Source organism: Staurois parvus, unplaced genomic scaffold, assembly GCF_062004578.1.
Source record: "Staurois parvus isolate SC_StPar_1 unplaced genomic scaffold, SC_StPar_1.0 ptg000682l, whole genome shotgun sequence".
Lineage (NCBI taxonomy): Eukaryota > Metazoa > Chordata > Amphibia > Anura > Ranidae > Staurois > Staurois parvus.
The window spans coordinates 9643064-9662005 of record NW_028318478.1 but is presented as its reverse complement, the minus strand read 5'-3'; the positions used below and the strand labels follow the sequence as shown (position 1 = coordinate 9662005).

At 41.6% G+C, this 18942-nt stretch overlaps 1 protein-coding gene across 1 annotated transcript in view; it reads left to right on the top strand.

Moving 5' to 3' along the window:
* The window catches only part of ENTREP2 (endosomal transmembrane epsin interactor 2), a 1018721-nt gene that overhangs the window by 337262 nt on the left and 662517 nt on the right, over nt 1-18942 (top strand). Inside the window, exon 2 of the mRNA XM_089652451.1 lies at nt 4631-4687. Coding sequence (XP_089508577.1) covers nt 4631-4687 — 57 coding nt within the window. The remainder of the gene's footprint in view (nt 1-4630; nt 4688-18942) is intronic.

Below are 18942 nucleotides of genomic sequence, written 5' to 3'. Positions count from 1 at the left end.
GATTGAAAAGGTAGACAATGGACAAATTGATTGATGGAGTAAAAGCATCATCTATGTGTTACTTTTAGTCTTTAATTAACAGCATTTCCACTTAAATATATGTAAACCATTTTCCCGCATTAGGCTGCTTTGGGGCTTAAATGACAGATGTTCTTATTTTATCTTTCCAATGGTCATTTAGGCTCATGTCAGGATCACAGATTTCATGGAGTGAAGATTGTCAAAAATGCTTGTTTTTGTCTTTTTATAGAAAATAATGTAATTAGATGATTTCAATAGAGTGAAATATACATTTAAAGTTACAAATAAGGCAAGCAGGTAAGTTCACAGATGAAACCTACTGTATTTAGGATTGTATGTATGTCCACCCAGTTGTGAGATTAGTACAGCTCTGCCACACCTCAAATCCCTGTTTAATAGGACCGTTGGTCTCATGGAACAATGTCAATGGACAGTGAAAGGAGAAGTGTTAGAATGATGAGCCCATCTGCATTCTCCTCCTATCAGCATACTTCTTGCACTATAGTGCAGCAGATTGGTTCCATGTGCTGCTTTTTCTTTTCCTTTGCAAACTCAGATATCGCTTTTATAAAAAATAGTAGTGATATCATCTTTGGGCTGCACATAGCCTGTGCAGAGAGATGTGGGAAGGGCCTGGCAGGTCCATCCACTACAGAGCGGATATAAGGCCAGTCACTCTGCACAAGGTGAAAAAGCAGCAGTAACCAGTCTGTATTACAGGACACTATGGACAGAGGAAATGTGCAGGAATTTTTAAATGCTGAATGACTACACAGATCAAAAACATCATATTTAAACAAGATTTTTAGGCCTAAGTTCAGCTTTAAGAGACAATCTGTTACAGTTGCTATATATTACTTCACTTTGCATCTTTTTATTGTTCTGCCTTGTGACTTAAAGTAGGAAAATCAGTTGATCAGTATGACAGTCAGGACATTTGTATTTTCATAAAAGAACCAATCATCAATGACAGTTTCCATACTTTCTAAGCACCAGTATCCTCTAAAGCAGTAATAAACCCAAAACCAAAAATTTAATGTATTGCAGCTTAGCAATACTTAGATGTGGTGACTGCATTAGTTTCTGTTTTGTTTTTTAGAGCTTTTTTACCTCTGATTTTCCCTGATGATGTGGCCAGTAACACACCTGTATTAGAGTGTGCCCACTTTGGATGAAGGCACACAGGGGGCACCTCTGGACAGCAGCATTGTCAGTCTGAGGGCAGAGGATCATTAGATATACTAGCAAATTTAGATACACTAACAAATTGAAGCAGTTACAGCAACGGGTTCTTTTTTTTTTGGATAAAGATTTTACAAGAATAAATAAAAACTAATCATTGTAAGCAATAACTGTATGCAATAAAATAAATGTTTGCTTTTGGGTTTACTACCCATTACAGTGGTTGCAATGGCAACCCTGCCCATGCTCCGGGGAGCTTGTATGGCCCCTGTCACACATGGAAAGGAGGGGCAGAGGGGACAACATTTACTAGACCAAATCAGCTGTATTTTCCTGCAGCAGCTGAAAGCCCACTTCTCCGCCTCCCTGTCCCACTGGCATTCACACCCGTTCGCTCCCCAGCCTCCCCCCACTCTTCCTGCAGTGCTGCCAGCTCCCTTCCTCACCTTTCCTTCCAGCTGCTTCAGAATGGAGAGCAGTGGAAGGGACCTGAACATATGCCATATACTGGCCGCTTCCCTTTCTGAATGAACACAGTGAGTGATCGATACTGATCGCTCACTGTGTCCATTCATAAGTGAAACCTAGTAAACTGTGTCTACCATGCTTCAGTTTGTGAATGAATAGGAAGCCACTCAGCACATGGCACTTCCCATTCATTCACTGTCCAGTGCAGCTGAGGCTGTAGAGAAAGGGACTCTTTGTCCTCAGTTCCTTCCTCTTCGTTAAAAAGTAGGACATTATGGATCTGTTTAGACCCCTGATATTCCACCAAAGCCCCCCAGCAGGACTCCTAAAAAATGGTAAAAAATAATAAAAAATAATAATGTAAAATATAGTAAAAAATAAAATTGTTAAATATAAATAAATAATAAAAATAAAAGACTATTGACACCAACCACCTCCCTACTAACAACAACCGTTGCTCTACTGACACCGCCCTCTGCCCTACCAACAAAGTCCACTGCCCCACTAACACCGTCCACTGCTCTACTGATTGACACCATCCACTGCTTTACTGACACCAACCTCTGCCCTACTGATACATCTACTACTTTACCGGCATGTCCAGTGCATACTGACACCATCCACTGCACTACTGATACCGTCCACTGCACTACTGACACTATCCTCTGCCCTGCTGACACCAACCTCTGCCCTACTGACACCAATCTCTGCCCCATTGACATCATCCACTGCCCTACTGGCACTGTCCACACAGCATCCATTGCCCCACCGACACTGACCACACACTGTCCACCAGCCTACTGCCACTGTCCACTTTTAAGGTAGGCTAACTGTATATTTTTAAAGTGATTTTTTTTAGTAGGGTTTTTTTCTTTATTGTTAAGTTGGGACTTGCTAGATAATTTCTTTTAAAAAAGGGTGCCAAACCCCAATGTTCTTTAATTTCTTTCATGTTGTTCAGGTAGATTTCCACCTCTCAAAGGTTGCTTACCCCTGTTTTACACAGTGTGGCTAGGGAAAAGTGCTTGACGCATCACCCTAGGTAAGCAATTTAGTAAAACTCAAAGGGCCTGGGCTGGCCGGGCAGTGGCCCACCTCGACTCGTTCTGGGCCCTCTTCGTTTCTGGTTTCACCTATATAAGTGTGCAGTGGAAGAGACAGGTGGTGGTGAGGGATCTAAGTCAACTTTTGTATTGGGGCCCACAAGTTTCAAGCTACGCCTCTGGTTTAATACCACTTTAAGCCTGTTTGAATTCTTAGAGACATACTGATTATTGTATTCGTTACTGTAGGTGTGCTCATGTCTTGGCTTATAAAAGTATAAAATTTATATTATAAACATTAATAATATCATTACTTTTATTAACAATATCCATGCATATTTTATTTTATATTTAGAGATACAAATGTTCACCTGTAAAGTTATAACAGAAAATAAACCAATCTCAGTCACGTCACATGAATTATTTTGAAGGCCGAAATCCATAACTGATGGTGCAAGCAAAACATGTGTATATGAGCTATTTCAATAAAAACTCTGATCAATAATAATGGACTTCTCAGATGAGAGCTGTATGCATCATTATAACAATCACATTCAATCATTCTTTCTGCAATTGTAATTTTCTAGTACAGATCTCAATCAACTTGTCTGATATGCAGAAACAAAGGCAATACTTCAGACACTTTGATAAATAAACCACAGTGTATCGTATACATGGTAATGAGTAATAACTGTGTTCTCTTAACACCACCACCGTCAATGTCTAATCTATAGTTTAAAAGGAACATTTCATATACATCTCACATACATCTAATTGTATAGCTAACCTTATGGTCAAAGAGCTTGCAATTTACAATTAATAGTCAAGAAAACTGTTTCTATATGCCATTGGGAGCTCCAAGATCCTGCAAAAACCTTGCAAACCAATTGCAACATTTGGTTTGACTTGGAGCTCTGCCAAGGGTGGCGCTGTGACAGTGCTATGTGAAATGCAAGGGATGGCCAGCTCTTTAGTAGTAGTAATTAGTCTGGAGTGCTGGCCAATCCTTACATTGAAGTTGTTGATGTTTCCACCGCAGACTGTGCACCCGTTGAGGTGAAAGGTATGGGTGTGGACCTTGGTTGGAGTACCATGTATGGAACTTCCTGGTGATAGAGAGTATAGAATGAACTGGTCTAGCCAGAGAACCCTGTGAAAGAAAGACCTTCTTTTTCTATGACAGTACCATATGAGAAAGAATATACTGTGAGAGACATTGTCTATTTCGCAAGTCTACTCTTTGAACACATATACTATGGGAGAATGCCTTGTGAAGGAGACTATCTTGTAAGATTACCTACCGAGAGAGAGACAGTGGTACCAAGTCCCCTAGAGTAAAGCTATTCAACTTACTTGTGGTTGGAATAGTTTCCCTCTTGAGAGGAAATCCATCCTGAAAGTGGATCTTGGGGACAAAACCTGACCCTTGAGTTGATGTGAGAATGTGAAAAAGTTCTAATTGGTGACTGGAAATTCCACTAAGGGGTTGTTTGCTGCATTGAGCATATTGGGTTTGTGGAATAGTATAGGTCGTTTGTGGTATGCCAGAGGACATGTGAGGGACTAGTCTTTCTAATGAGGCTGAGTGAGTCCTATATGATAAAAATGTATGTTTTATCTTCTCTGGGGGCCTAGCAGACAGCTGCAAGGGGTCTAGTGAGTTTTACACATTGTAAAACGCTATGAACCCTGTTTTGGGGTTCTGGTCACGACTGGTATTAACCAATTCACATCTAGCGATCCATTCATGTGGAATAATAATATCACAGAACAGTTCATTACCAGTTATTTGTATGTAGCGAGTTTCATCTCAATACACAATACTTTGTTATTAAAACTGTGTACATGGTCCATGCTTCTTAGCTTTGTCTGTAGATAAAAGAAATGACACACTGACATTTCTCCTTTCTTATTAGGTACTCTTGTCAGGACTGATTGGTGTTGTTGCTTGGAAACGGCCCCTTTCACTTGTGGTAAGTAGCAACTTTATTATATCAGACATAGGTCTGTCTGCTTTCTTAGACCACAAAGCTGTAGAAATGTAAAACATTGCTGAACTAATAATAGGTATAAAATGTACAATATAAACAGTTCACTGAATATCAGTTGTGCAGTTCACATAAAAGTGAATGTTTCAAGCCCGAGAGTGTTCATTCTAATTGGCCCTGAACTAGACATGTAAAGGAAGTCTAGATGCAGACCCAAACATGTTTTCTGCCCCTAATCAAACTCAGTGTCTTCACAACAAAGAATCAGCAAACTGATAAGTCTACCAAGTAAAAAAGTTCTGAATATGTAACAGATGAATCCTCTGTACTGCCATATTGTTTTGGTGTATGAGAAATGTATTGGAAATAGTTGTGCAACTGTTCACTGTTTGTTGTTATAGAATGTTATACACCCTATTTAAGGCACCTGCATAGGCTGCTTGGTGCTTTTTTGGCAGTTATGACTGGAAGCCAGAGGTATGGCCAGAGAGGCTCCAGTAAGTGATGCAACTGAAAATTATTGTTAATGAAATTTGCATGTTTGGGGCGCTTAGGGTGTACCATGAGCTCATGTAAAGACGAGTCCTTTCTCTAAAGCAGGGTATACATGTACAAAAACTGACATATTTCCACATCAAGACAAACCCCTGTTGAACAGTCAGTGGTACACACGTACAGAAAGTCGGTAGGTTCCTGGTGAATCAACTGACTTTCAGTATGTGTGTACCAGGCTTTATACATCTGTAGAACTTTTTAAAGCATTTTTCAGCTAACCCGAGTGTGCAGTGAGGTCACAACATAAAAGATCAGTAACACAGGTGCAACTACTGAGAAGCCTAGTTTTCAAGGAGATGTCAACAGGCCCTGACAGCTCTGTTTAACCACTTGCCCTCCTGAGGATTTACCCCCCTTCCTGACCAGGCCATTTTTTGTGATACGGCACAGCGTCATTTTAACTGACAATTGTGCGGTCATGCAATGCTGCACCCAAATTAAATTTACATCCTCTTTTTCCCACAAATGGAGATTTCTTTTGGTGGTATTTGATTGCCTGTGCGGTTTTTATTTTTTGCGCTATAAACAAAAAAAGACCAACGATTTTGAGAGAATAGCTATATTTTTTACTTTTTGCTATAAAACATATCCAGTAACAAAATGTAAAAAATCAAATTTGGTCAAATGTAGGCCAAAATGTATTCTGCTACAAGTCTTTGCTAAAAAAAACAATCCTAATGCGTGTAAATTATTTGTTTTACGTGAAAGTTATAGCATTTACAAATGGCGGTACATATACTGGAATTAAAAAAAAAATTTTTTAGTAATGGCGGCAATCAGCGACTTATAGTGGAACTGCAGCAGGAATTCTGACACTGGTGGGAACTGATTTGCTGTCACTGACATCTCCAGTGACTCCAATACAGTGATCAGTGCTAATAAAAAGCACTGACACTGCACTAATGGCACTAGGCAGGAAGGGGCGATCAAAGGGTTAACTGTGTGCTGTGTGTGTTTTACTAAGTGGGCTGTGTTTTACTGTAAGCACACTACTTTGTTAATTATCAAATAAAAGAAACATTGTTTGCATAATTAGAGGTAAGAATTTTATCCTTCTGGTGGGCAATGCACATTAACGCCCCTGCGCTAATGCAGATAACAGTGTGAACCCAACCTTAAACCTTCCACTTAATGCTTCAGAAACTAAGAGTGCACCTTCAGAGTGTGAGTTTGGGAATAATCATGTCAATTATCCAGTTATGTAAAAAGGAAATTCCTATTTATTTTTTTTTATCTGCACATTATTGCATAATTTAAGTTAATATTGACAGAATTTTGTGTGGGAAGATTCTCAACTCCTTTAGTAAATCAGGCCCTTTCATTTTAAAATGAGCACCTACTATAGATAGGAGATGGTGTTAGTTGAGTGAACCCAGTTCACAAAAAGGATATTAGAGAACTGGAGAAAATACAGAGAATGGCAATTAAACCAATGAGAGGCCTGAGGGAGCTCAGCAATAAGATTAGCTGATCTGAATTTATTCTCTCTTGAGAAAATGTGATTAGGGGGGATTTGAGCATCATGTATACATACATAGGTGGTCTAATTGTGGGCAGCACAGTGGCTAAATGGTTAGCGCTTCCACCTGGCAGTACTAGGGTCATCAGTTTAAATCTCAACCATGGCACCACCTGCCTGGTGTTTGCATGTTCTCCCTGTGCCTGCATGGGTTTCCTCCAGGTACTCTGGTTTCCTCCTACACTCCAAAGACATGCTGGTAGGTTATTTGGATTCTGTCTAAATTGTCCCTAGTATGTGTATGTATGAATGTGAGTTAGGAACTTTAGATTGTACGCCCCTTGAGGGTTAGGGACTGATTTGAATGTACAATATATATGTAAAGTGCTGCATAAATTGATGGTGCTATATAAGTACCTGTATAAAATAAATAAAAATAAACTTGGTGTAGAGTTAGTCACTTTTAGGTCATTACAGATGACAAGGGAGCAGTCTTTATGTCTAGAGCAAACCACTAGATTTAACCTCCACATTTGGAAATGCTTCCACACTGTGAGAGTTGTGAAATGCGTAATAGACTACCTCGAGAAGTACAGTAGTTCTGGTCAGCTTAGTAGATTTTTAAAAACGAGCTAGATGTATTCCTAAATGCACAAAATATAACTTCTTCTTCTGGATCAACTGTGGGTATACTGTTATGTACAGCATATGGAAGTTTTCTCTTTGTCTTCTTTCAACCTGCAACAATAGTGCAAAAGAAAGCTATGCTTTCCATATATTAATTCTGGTAAGTTCGATTTGAGAATTACTTGGTCACCCCTGGAAAACATTACATACCCCCCCATTTCGACTAATCACTGGTACTGGTACTGCCTTGGTAGACCTCTCTTTTGCCTACCGCTGCCATTTCATCTAAGTTATTAGAGCCACTCCACCCTCAGGGATCTACTTCTTCTTAACCCCTCTTTCTGTTCTGCTTTTCCTCCTTTACTTCCTCTTCTCTGTTCTTCCCTTACAACCTTTTTTTCTTACTCCTCTTCACCATTCCTTTCCTTAATGGTACAGTAATGGTATTATCCCTATCTGAGTGCTTCACATTCCTTTACCCCAGTTTATCAGAGCTGGTCTCTAGCTTGTGTGATGGCTGCGAAGATTGGCACCCTACAATGACTTCTTTGCCTTTATTTTAAGATAGACATTCCTACAGCCTTGTTCATAGTAGCTTCGTGATAACCATTTCCAGCTAGTGTTATGCCTGAATTCAACTTATGCACTCCTTATTTTCTCTTCACTGTTCTAAGTTGGTGTATACTTATGCCCACTTATGACCCATTTACTGTTCCTGCGTTGCTTTTGATTTGTCTAAACGTTAATAAACAAATTTGACAAGAGAATTACTTGGTCAATAACCTTTTCTGATCTTATCACTGCTCTTTGAAGACATGTTGATGAAATAACGTACCCAGAAAGTGCTCAGATTGCATTTTGCTTTTTGAAAGATGTGACACCTGAAATTAAAATGCCTCTTTCATTCACTGGCGAACAAGGCTCTGTTTTAGATCATTACCTACTGGAAGGTAATCTCCAATGAATGAAGAGAGAGGAGTTTTAGGGTGAGTACAAAAAAAATCATATTTTCTCTTTCATTCATTGGAGGACATAGCCTAGTAGGTGATGATCTAATAAAGCAGAGCTGTATCCTCTAATTAATGCAGAGAAAAGGATTTTATGGTGAGTGCAAAAAAATCCTATTTTTGCTCTTCATCTTCCGACATGGTCCTTTCACTGCTCCCTCTTCAACCAGGCTTTATGCAGCAGGAGACAAATAAAAGCATTTGTATTCTGTACGCATTTATTGAATCAGGCCGTTCTTATCTCTTTCATTTTGTCTGCAATTGCAATAATACACATAATGTGCTATTCTGACTGGGCTATACCTTCTGTAAATATAATGTACCTATTTCTTCAGTGTAGTGCCTTCCACTTGTCTTTTATAACAGCAAAAGATCAAAATAGCCAATGAAATAAAATGTTTTAGAAATTACAGTACTTTGATTTTTCATTATGTTTACTATGATTGCCAACTGTATTGTCTGAGAGGACTAAAAAGAACCCAACGCTACTGAACAGCAATTCTTTGAAGTTTTGTATTACAATGTCCATGTATAACTACATTTTACACATTATGATCAAATAAAGTTTAGGTAGTTCTGTATGCTGGGAATTTTGTGATAGTAATTAAAGTGTAAGTATACTTATGATATACCTCTCAGATATGAAGTAGATATGTTAATGTCATCAGATAATATAGCCGTAGGTCTTCTTATTCTACCTGATTATTGTTAGATGGTTAATATTTGCAGAAGCGCACCTTTCTCAGATTTTCTTCTGACAATATAATCGGGATGTCCTGATCACCTGTCAGGTACAGAGCAGGGGAGTGTAACTATTGGACTCCAGAATTGGAGTGGAAAAAATTGTGAATAAATGTGATCAGTGTCCCATCATGTCATATTCAGGAGTGATTGTTAGCAGGAAGCTAACGCATAATGCTGAAACCATGCCAAATAATTGTAAGTGAGGTATGTGATGTGAGATAGAGAGTCAAAATGTTTAAATATAACTTTAGAATGATAAATTCAATAGCTGACTTTAGTGGAAATACTTGGAAGTGGATATATTTTATGAGACAATATGGGACCATCATATTCCTTGAGGCTATAAACTATACAGCAAACAAGTATACTGTACACAGTTAACAGCATAGTACAGTGATGGCGAACCTTTTTGAGCCCGAGTGCCCAAACTGCAACCCAAAACCAACTTATTTCTTTCAAAGTGCCAACACTGCAATGAAACCTGAATATCGAGCTTTTGGTTTAGAAAAAACAACTCGTACAGTAGTGCAAACTAATTAACAGTACAGGGATGACCAGAGACTGCGGACACAGTACAGGGATGACCAGAGACTGCGGACACAGTACAGGGATGACCAGAGACTGCGGACACAGTACAGGGATGACCAGAGACTGCGGACACAGTACAGGGATGACCAGAGACTGCGGACACAGTACAGGGATGACCAGAGACTGCGGACAGTACAGGGATGACCAGAGACTGCGGACAGTACAGGGATGACCAGAGACTGCGGACACAGTACAGGGATGACCAGAGACTGCGGACACAGTACAGGGATGCCCAGAGACTGCGGACACAGTACAGGGATGACCAGAGACTGCGGACACAGTACAGGAGATGACCAGAGACTGCGGACAGTACAGGGATGACCAGAGACTGCGGACAGTACAGGGATGACCAGAGACTGCGGACACAGTACAGGGATGACCAGAGACTGCAGACACAGTACAGGGATGACCAGAGACTGCGGACAGTACAGGGATGACCAGAGACTGCGGACACAGTACAGGGATGACCAGAGACTGCGGACACAGTACAGGAGATGACCAGAGACTGCGGACACAGTACAGGAGATGACCAGAGACTGCGGACACAGTACAGGAGATGACCAGAGACTGCGGACACAGTACAGGAGATGACCAGAGACTGCGGACACAGTACAGGAGATGACCAGAGACTGCGGACACAGTACAGGAGATGACCAGAGACTGCGGACACAGTACAGGAGATGACCAGAGACTGCGGACACAGTACAGGAGATGACCAGAGACTGCGGACACAGTACAGGAGATGACCAGAGACTGCGGACACAGTACAGGAGATGACCAGAGACTGCGGACACAGTACAGGAGATGACCAGAGACTGCGAACAGTACAGGAGATGACCAGAGACTGCGGACAGTACAGGGATGACCAGAGACTGCGGACAGTACAGGGATGACCAGAGACTGCGGACACAGTACAGGGATGACCAGAGACTGCAGACACAGTACAGGGATGACCAGAGACTGCAGACACAGTACAGGGATGACCAGAGACTGCAGACACAGTACAGGGATGACCAGAGACTGCAGACACAGTACAGGGATGACCAGAGACTGCAGACACAGTACAGGGATGACCAGAGACTGCAGACACAGTACAGGGATGACCAGAGACTGCGGACAGTACAGGGATGACCAGAGACTGCGGACACAGTACAGGGATGACCAGAGACTGCGGACACAGTACAGGAGATGACCAGAGACTGCGGACACAGTACAGGAGATGACCAGAGACTGCGGACAGTACAGGGATGACCAGAGACTGCGGACACAGTACAGGAGATGACCAGAGACTGCGGACACAGTACAGGGATGACCAGAGACTGCGGACACAGTACAGGGATGACCAGAGACTGCGGACACAGTACAGGAGATGACCAGAGACTGCGGACAATACAGGAGATGACCAGAGACTGCGGACAGTACAGGAGATGACCAGAGACTGCGGACAGTACAGGAGATGACCAGAGACTGCGGACACAGTACAGGAGATGACCAGAGACTGCGGACACAGTACAGGAGATGACCAGAGACTGCGAACAGTACAGGAGATGACCAGAGACTGCGGACAGTACAGGGATGACCAGAGACTGCGGACAGTACAGGGATGACCAGAGACTGCGGACAGTACAGGGATGACCAGAGACTGCGGACACAGTACTGGGATGACCAGAGACTGCGGACACAGTACAGGAGATGACCAGAGACTGCGGACACAGTACAGGGATGACCAGAGACTGCGGACACAGTACAGGGATGACCAGAGACTGCGGACAGTACAGGAGATGACCAGAGACTGCGGACAGTACAGGAGATGACCAGAGACTGCGGACACAGTACAGGAGATGACCAGAGACTGCGGACACAGTACAGGAGATGACCAGAGACTGCGGACACAGTACAGGAGATGACCAGAGACTGCGGACACAGTACAGGAGATGACCAGAGACTGCGAACAGTACAGAAGATGACCAGAGACTGCGGACAGTACAGGAGATGACCAGAGACTGCGGACAGTACAGGGATGACCAGAGACTGCGGACACAGTACAGGAGATGACCAGAGACTGCGGACACAGTACAGGGATGACCAGTGACTGCGGACAGTACAGGGATGACCAGAGACTGCGGAAAGTACAGGAGATGACCAGAGACTGCGGACAGTACAGGGATGACCAGAGACTGCGGACAGTACAGGGATGACCAGAGACTGCGGACAGTACAGGGATGACCAGAGACTGCGGACACAGTACAGGGATGACCAGTGACTGCGGACAGTACAGGGATGACCAGAGACTGTGGACACAGTACAGGGATGACCAGAGACTGCGGACACAGTACAGGGATGACCAGAGACTGCGGACACAGTACAGGGATGACCAGAGACTGCGGACACAGTACAGGGATGACCAGAGACTGCAAAAACAGTACAGGGATGACCAGAGACTGCGGACACAGTACAGGAGATGACCAGAGACTGCGGACACAGTACAGGAGATGACCAGAGACTGCGGACACAGTACAGGAGATGACCAGAGACTGCGGACAGTACAGGGATGACCAGAGACTGCGGACAGCACAGGGATGACCAGAGACTGCGGACAGTACAGGGGATGACCAGAGACTGCGGACAGCACAGGGATGACCAGAGACTGCGGACAGCACAGGGATGACCAGAGACTGCGGACAGTACAGAGATGACTGCTGACCTTTGGGGAGGGAGGGGGAGCGGGTACCTGAATTTGACAGGTACCCGCTCTTACTTCCGCAGAGTTTTTTTTTTATCTTACCTGTTCCTTTATCCAGCCGCGCGTTGTCTTCCCGGCTTCTGTAGTGTGGGCGCTCGTCGGACAGCCGGATGCCCAGTGCGCATGCGCGAGAAGCGCTGCGCTTTGTGATTGGTCCGGCGGCTTCTGGGATCTGTCATGTGTCCCAGGTACCGCCTTACCATTCACAAAGAGCACTGCTTCTTGTGCATGCGCACTTGGGACCCAGCTGTCACGCACACTACAGCCGGGAAGACAGCGCGCCGCTGGATTCTCCTGGCGTGCCCACAGATAAAGCTCGGCGTGCCGGCTGTGGCACGCGTGCCACGGGTTCGCCATCACTGGCATAACTTAGTTATATGTTTAAAAAGGTTTCAAGAGCCTGTTTGTTAGATCTTCTCCACCACAATGGATGATACAAAAGATCTAAAGTAGTTGATTTACTAAAGGCAAACAGACTGTTCACTTTGCAAGGGAATTTTCATTTTGAAGGGAGTTTTCTCAGAGTGAATGTGGTGAAAATTCACTTTGCAAGAATGCCCAATTATATGCAAGAAAATTAAAAACAGTGTTTTTCCCTGTGCATGATTGGATGATAGAATTCAGCAAAGGATCACCTTTTTCACTAAGATACTTTTCCTCGCAGAGTGAAAATACCCATGCAAAGTAAATAGCTTTTTTGCCTTTAGTAAATCAACCCCATATATTCAAGTCTAGGCATTCAAATATCAAAAAGGTATCCCAAGGCATGCAGACAAATGTGTGACCTTTGATCTGAATTTGATGACAGTTCATGTAGATCAGTCCTTATTTAACCCCTTAGTTATTGAAGTCAGGGACAATCAAGCACCTAGCATGATTCAAAAAGAGACCAGCAATGACAGTGTTAATGTTTCTCCCTGCTCAGGTTTTTTTAAGGTTCTGTTCACACCTATTCATTGTGGGAGTGTGTGTGATGTTCCTGCAGAGTATGAAAACATGCTATGTTCTGGCAGGCACACACTGTGGTGCCATTCAATCCTAATGGCACCCCAAATGCAGGGCCAATGCTTGTAAATTAATTGTACCACCACACATGCAAATACATTTTCCTGATGTGTGCTGTGCAGAAGAGCACAGAGATTGGCTCATCCTTCTGGCCCTCCCACTGTCAGTCTGAGTGCTGCTGTGTAGAGGCCCACAAGAATGGCATTCAATGGGGTTCCTTTCATATCTGCCTGGGATTCAGCTTTTGCAGCATGGTGCATCTTTATCAAATGAAAAATTGTTTCTGATTGGATGTTACAGCGTACAACACACTACCAATAATTGTGACACTTAAAGGCTAACTCCACCTTTTGGACCTTGTTGCATGTTACACCTGTATGTAGCATGTACATGTAACATTATTGTTATTATTCAGGATTTATTGTATAATGCACAAAAAGTTTGTGCAGCACTTTACAATATAAAGAGAACAAGTACAGTTGAACTCAACCAACCCCTAAAACACCCCACCCCATTCTGTGAATAAATGAACTACAAGTCCCACCTTGGCAGATGGACTTGTAGTTCTCAATGGAACAGAAAGTGCAGTGATCACCACACTCATAGTCCATTGACACTTCTTGCAGCTCTACAACTGAAAGTCCTTAACATGGTACGGACATACAGCAGAGCTGGAGGAAGAGTCTGCAGGAACCTGGCATTGCAAATACAATCCACTGATCATGGTTACAACAATTTGTGGGTTCATTTGCAAATAATAATAACTGCAATTTTTTTTTGCTAGAATTATATGTGCATTTATTATTTTTTGTCAATGGTGGCCTTAGCCTTTAACACATATCTATATGTGACATTATACACTATTATAGCACAATGCTGATTACCATCCTTGAAAACGTGCTATTATTGCCATGTTTTTCCTGTGTTTTCAGAGTTATATGGTTGTCTGACTATTGTCACACAGTTTACTGACCCTTGACACGTGATAAATAGTTTTTTGGATCTTCGTTTCTTACAGGCAAAGCAGTTGTCAAATAAAATAAAAACAAAGTTGTGCAATCTATTTCTTGTCTTACTATGAGACATTCACCTTCAATGCAGAATGACTAATGATACCTTATGGCTGTTTTGCAGTAAGCAACCCTTCAAAATCAAAGTATCTGAAGCCCAAATAGTGGAAATATGGACATAAATAAGTCTGCATGTTGAATATTATATTCTTCTAGCTAAAGTAGATATAAACGCTAACCGAATTGCGCTATGGTTGCTAAATCACTATGTGTATATGCAAAGCTTTTTTCAGCGGGAACGTGGGAAAGCGCAGTTCTGGCACCTCTAGCACCTCCAGCACTGAATGTTTGTAGGATCAAGGGGAGCTGGGGTGTGCTGGTGGATATATTGTTGCTGGCTGCTGGGAGATCTATTGTCACTTAAGGGGATCTGTTTTTGTGTGATGGTCTGTTGTTGCAGGGGGAGTCTATTGTTGCTGGTGGGGGGGGTCTATTGTTGATGGCTGGAAGGGATCTACTGTTGAGGGGGGTCTATAGTTGCTGGAGAGTCTATTGATGCTAGCTTCTGAGAGATCTGTTGTAGCTGCCGGGGGTCTATTGTTGCTGCGGTGGTATTTATTTTGGGAGTCCATTGTTGCTGGAGGATTCTATTGTTTCTGGGGAAGGGAGGGTCTATTTTTGCTGGCTGCTAGGGATATATTCTTCTGCTCTTCTAGTTACCATTAACAAATTCCATACAAATCACTTAGCACCACAAAATAATATTTGGCTCTGTATTCTCTAAAAGGAGAGGTACTTGGAGGTGGGTAGGGGATGGAACCAAGAGACGGTGCTCGGAGGTGGGTAGGGGTAAGCAACAGGAAGTGACTCAGAAGCAGGGAGATCCCACACCTATTTTTGAGAAAAAAAGCCCTGTGTATATGATGATAAACACTATTTTGTAAAATGCTTATTTTTCACCATTCTTTCATATTTTGTAAGATCACAGTACTGCTGATCTAGTGTGGCTTCTTTTGCAGTTACTTTTTTTTCTACATTTATGCACACCAGCGTAGACTGCATGACATTTTCCTGGGCAGGTTTCCTGATGGTGATAACAGTGGACCATGCCACGTAATATGTGTTTAAACAGCCACATGTATTCTCTAGCGGAAGTCCATCGGAAGGGATTGAGGTCCCTTTCCTAAATCACCTCTAAAGAGAACCTGAACTGCAAAAGCTGTTTGCAAAAAAAGGCAAGCAAAAGATAAAGTACTAGTCACTAGCATTACCTGTGTGCTCTATACAGCTGACTTTTTACCTATTTGCTTTCCATGCCTTGTTCTATGCTGTGTCTCTGTTTGTAGGCATCCATCTTGGCTGAGAAAGGCTTCCACTTTTCAGAGCTGATAAATGATGGAGGAAAGCAGCAGCTGGAAAGATTCAGAAATCATATATTCACATGTTGAATAAAGCAGACACAGAGAGATCCTTGCACTGCAGATCCTCAGTTACTGCTTTCTCTTCAGCTAGGAGAACAGTGAGCAGCAACATAGTGACACCTCCAAATCTTGTGAGACTAGAAGTGCTTTAGATAATCTCAGGCTGCAGATATACAGCAATAATGGTGTAGGTAGAGGATGTGCACTGCTATGTTTCAGGAGAAATTCAAGTCAAAATGTACTGTTTTCAGGGTACTGCTTGGGCACACCATTTTTAGTTGTTCCCAAAATATAGCACATCTTTATTTTATGAGTACAGGTCCAATTTATCTCTTCTACTTCATCATTAGTATTCTGGGAAATAATGTGAAATAATTTTATCGGCTTTATATAACTTGACCTTTCATAGGATTCGTATATATATAGGGGGAGATTTACTAAATCTTGTTCACACAGAACCTGGTGCAGCTGTGGATAGAAACCAATCAGCTTCTAACTTCAGCTATTTATTTTAGAGTATTTAAATATATTAACACTGAACCCTTTGAAGACAGCTACCAGTAGCAATACAGACACCCTACAGGCATTTGTGCACTGAACTTCATTGGGATGTAAGCCCTTCCTGCAGGGTTTCCTATGGGTACAATCTGTTGTATCAACCCTCAATTCTTGAGATAAGGTGTGGTTCTGTAAGTATTATTTTATTTGGACCAAGGTTTTAGTTATCTATATACTAGTTTTTACATTTGAGGTTTGATGTATCCACAAAGAAACCAACACAATATGTGGGTCTCCCTATATGTACCTAAGCCGCTTAGTGTTCATAGAAACATATGCAGTTTTTAGTTCTATATACAGTAATGGCTGGCCTCAAGAGAAACAAACACTATTTCGCAGACCACATCACCATCTGCACAGCTTGCCTGCAAAAAACGCTTTACATTCAGGGGGATTTACTAAATACTGTTTTTTGTTGAAGTTCACTTGACTAGAAGTAAATAGCAGACTGAGCTATATTTGGGAAAGACATAACTTTTACATAGAATGAGGAGGTCCATATGCCAGATGTGCCATTAGGCATAATCTTCTCCTAAAGTTGTGCCAGTCTTTTTGGAACGGTAATATATTTTTATCTATTTCTTAGCAGGTTGGAGCTGGGACTTTGCTTGTGGGGCCAGATCTTCTGAAGTCTACTGAATGGCTGTAAATAAGGATATTAAAATGGAATTTAATGGGCACAGCTTATACTCCTTTTAAAATGTTGCTAATACTATGATAGATTATAATAAAAAAAGATGAAGGACTTGTTCACAATGCTTTTTTTCTGTATAACCAATGGAAATGTGTAGAGCATAAAATCCATTATTATGAAGTATCCAGCAACATTCTTTTGAAATTTCCATTGTAAAATTTGCATTTTAAAACAAAGGCTTAAAAACAATGGTTTTAAGCATGTGTATCTACATTTCATTCCAGCAAACTGTAGTACAATACATGCAGTTTGAACCTACCTTGATCAGGCAGACATTGACTAATGTTTTTCTGTGCTACCATGGCTACACTCTCTGCTTCATCTTCAGAAAATCCTGCTCTGCCTTTTGTCTCTCCTGATGCAGACAGTGCAAACCTTTATCTGTTCCCTCCATGGAATCAGCTTAGTTGATGACAAATTTGCTTGATTTAAGAAGCCTATTTTTTAAGTCTGTACAATACAATGCAAAGTACAGAACAGTGCTGCTAATGCACAAAGAACAGGAATATAATATTTCCTAAAGAGATTCCAGTTAGGTAGCTGCTTTAATATTGTTCAAAATCTAGGCTAGGCTATATAAATGTTGTACTGTGTATTTCACTACTCGAATGACATCATCATCTAAGAACTATTAGTAGAGCTAATTCTTAGCTGGGTTTGTTTTTAATTAAGGGATTTAACAAACTGCATGAAGAAGGCACTGATTAAGAGCAGTAGAAACAGGAGGTCAAAGTAAGAGGCTGGCATGTGGTACCCACATTAAAAAATGTAGATGAAAAAAGCTCTATCATTGACATAGGGTTTCGAAACTCCTGCCCCAATGTGCTCTCAACAGGAAATGTTAACTCAATTTCCATAAATTATAACTAAGCAAAACTTTTTTTTAAGTTTTTGTTTTGAGTTGGAGAGGGATTAGAACACCTATTAGGTTTTTATTGTGGTCTGTGCCCCTGTTATGGAGATTCACACTTTCTGTTTGTTCTGCTTAGCATTATTATTGAAAGTGAAAGTAAAAGAAAATCCCAAATTTGAGTCATCCTCAGAAGAGCAATAGAGGGGAACTCTTCCAATGGGGACACTAGTTCTGGTGACCTGGAGAGCCCCAATGAATTCCCATAATTTGCACTGATTTTCTCTTACTTTCTGTTTGGGTTATGGGACAGGAAGTGAGAGTAAATCTCCCCATTGGGACACAGATGGCAAAACTGACAGGGGTTATAACTCTCCCTTGTTTCCTATAGTTCTACTTTAATCTTGAACATATGATTTAACCTTTGCCACTGGAGCCTGAATTAGTAAAACTGATCCTGTAGAGGAAAGTCCAAAAAAACATGATCTGTTCAGGGTACTAAAGGATTTGAGTTGAAAAGCAATTCTCTGAGAGAATTGTAATATCTATGTGGATCCAAGAAATTCTATAAAACAAAGGATGCAGAGCTTGGCCAAAGAGACCAAACATATACAGTATTTGCCTTTACTTTTTTTACTACAGTATTTAACTAATTGACATTTGGTGCTTTCCTGTCTGCTTCATGCAACACATCCCTATTTTGATTGCTGCTCTTTAAAAAATGCTACATCCAAAGTTATCTGTCGATACATACAAATTTTAGGTGAGGCCAGCCAAGAAGAGCAGATAAATTCATGATTAACACAAACATATTAGTAAGACAAAGAGGTTAATTTACTAAAACTGGAGTACTCAGAATATGGTGCAGCTGTGCATGGTAGCCAATCAGCTGCTAATTTCAGCTTGTACAATTAAGCTTTGATGTTAAAACGTGGAAGTTGATTGGTTTTTATGCAGAGCTGCACCAGATTGTGCACAT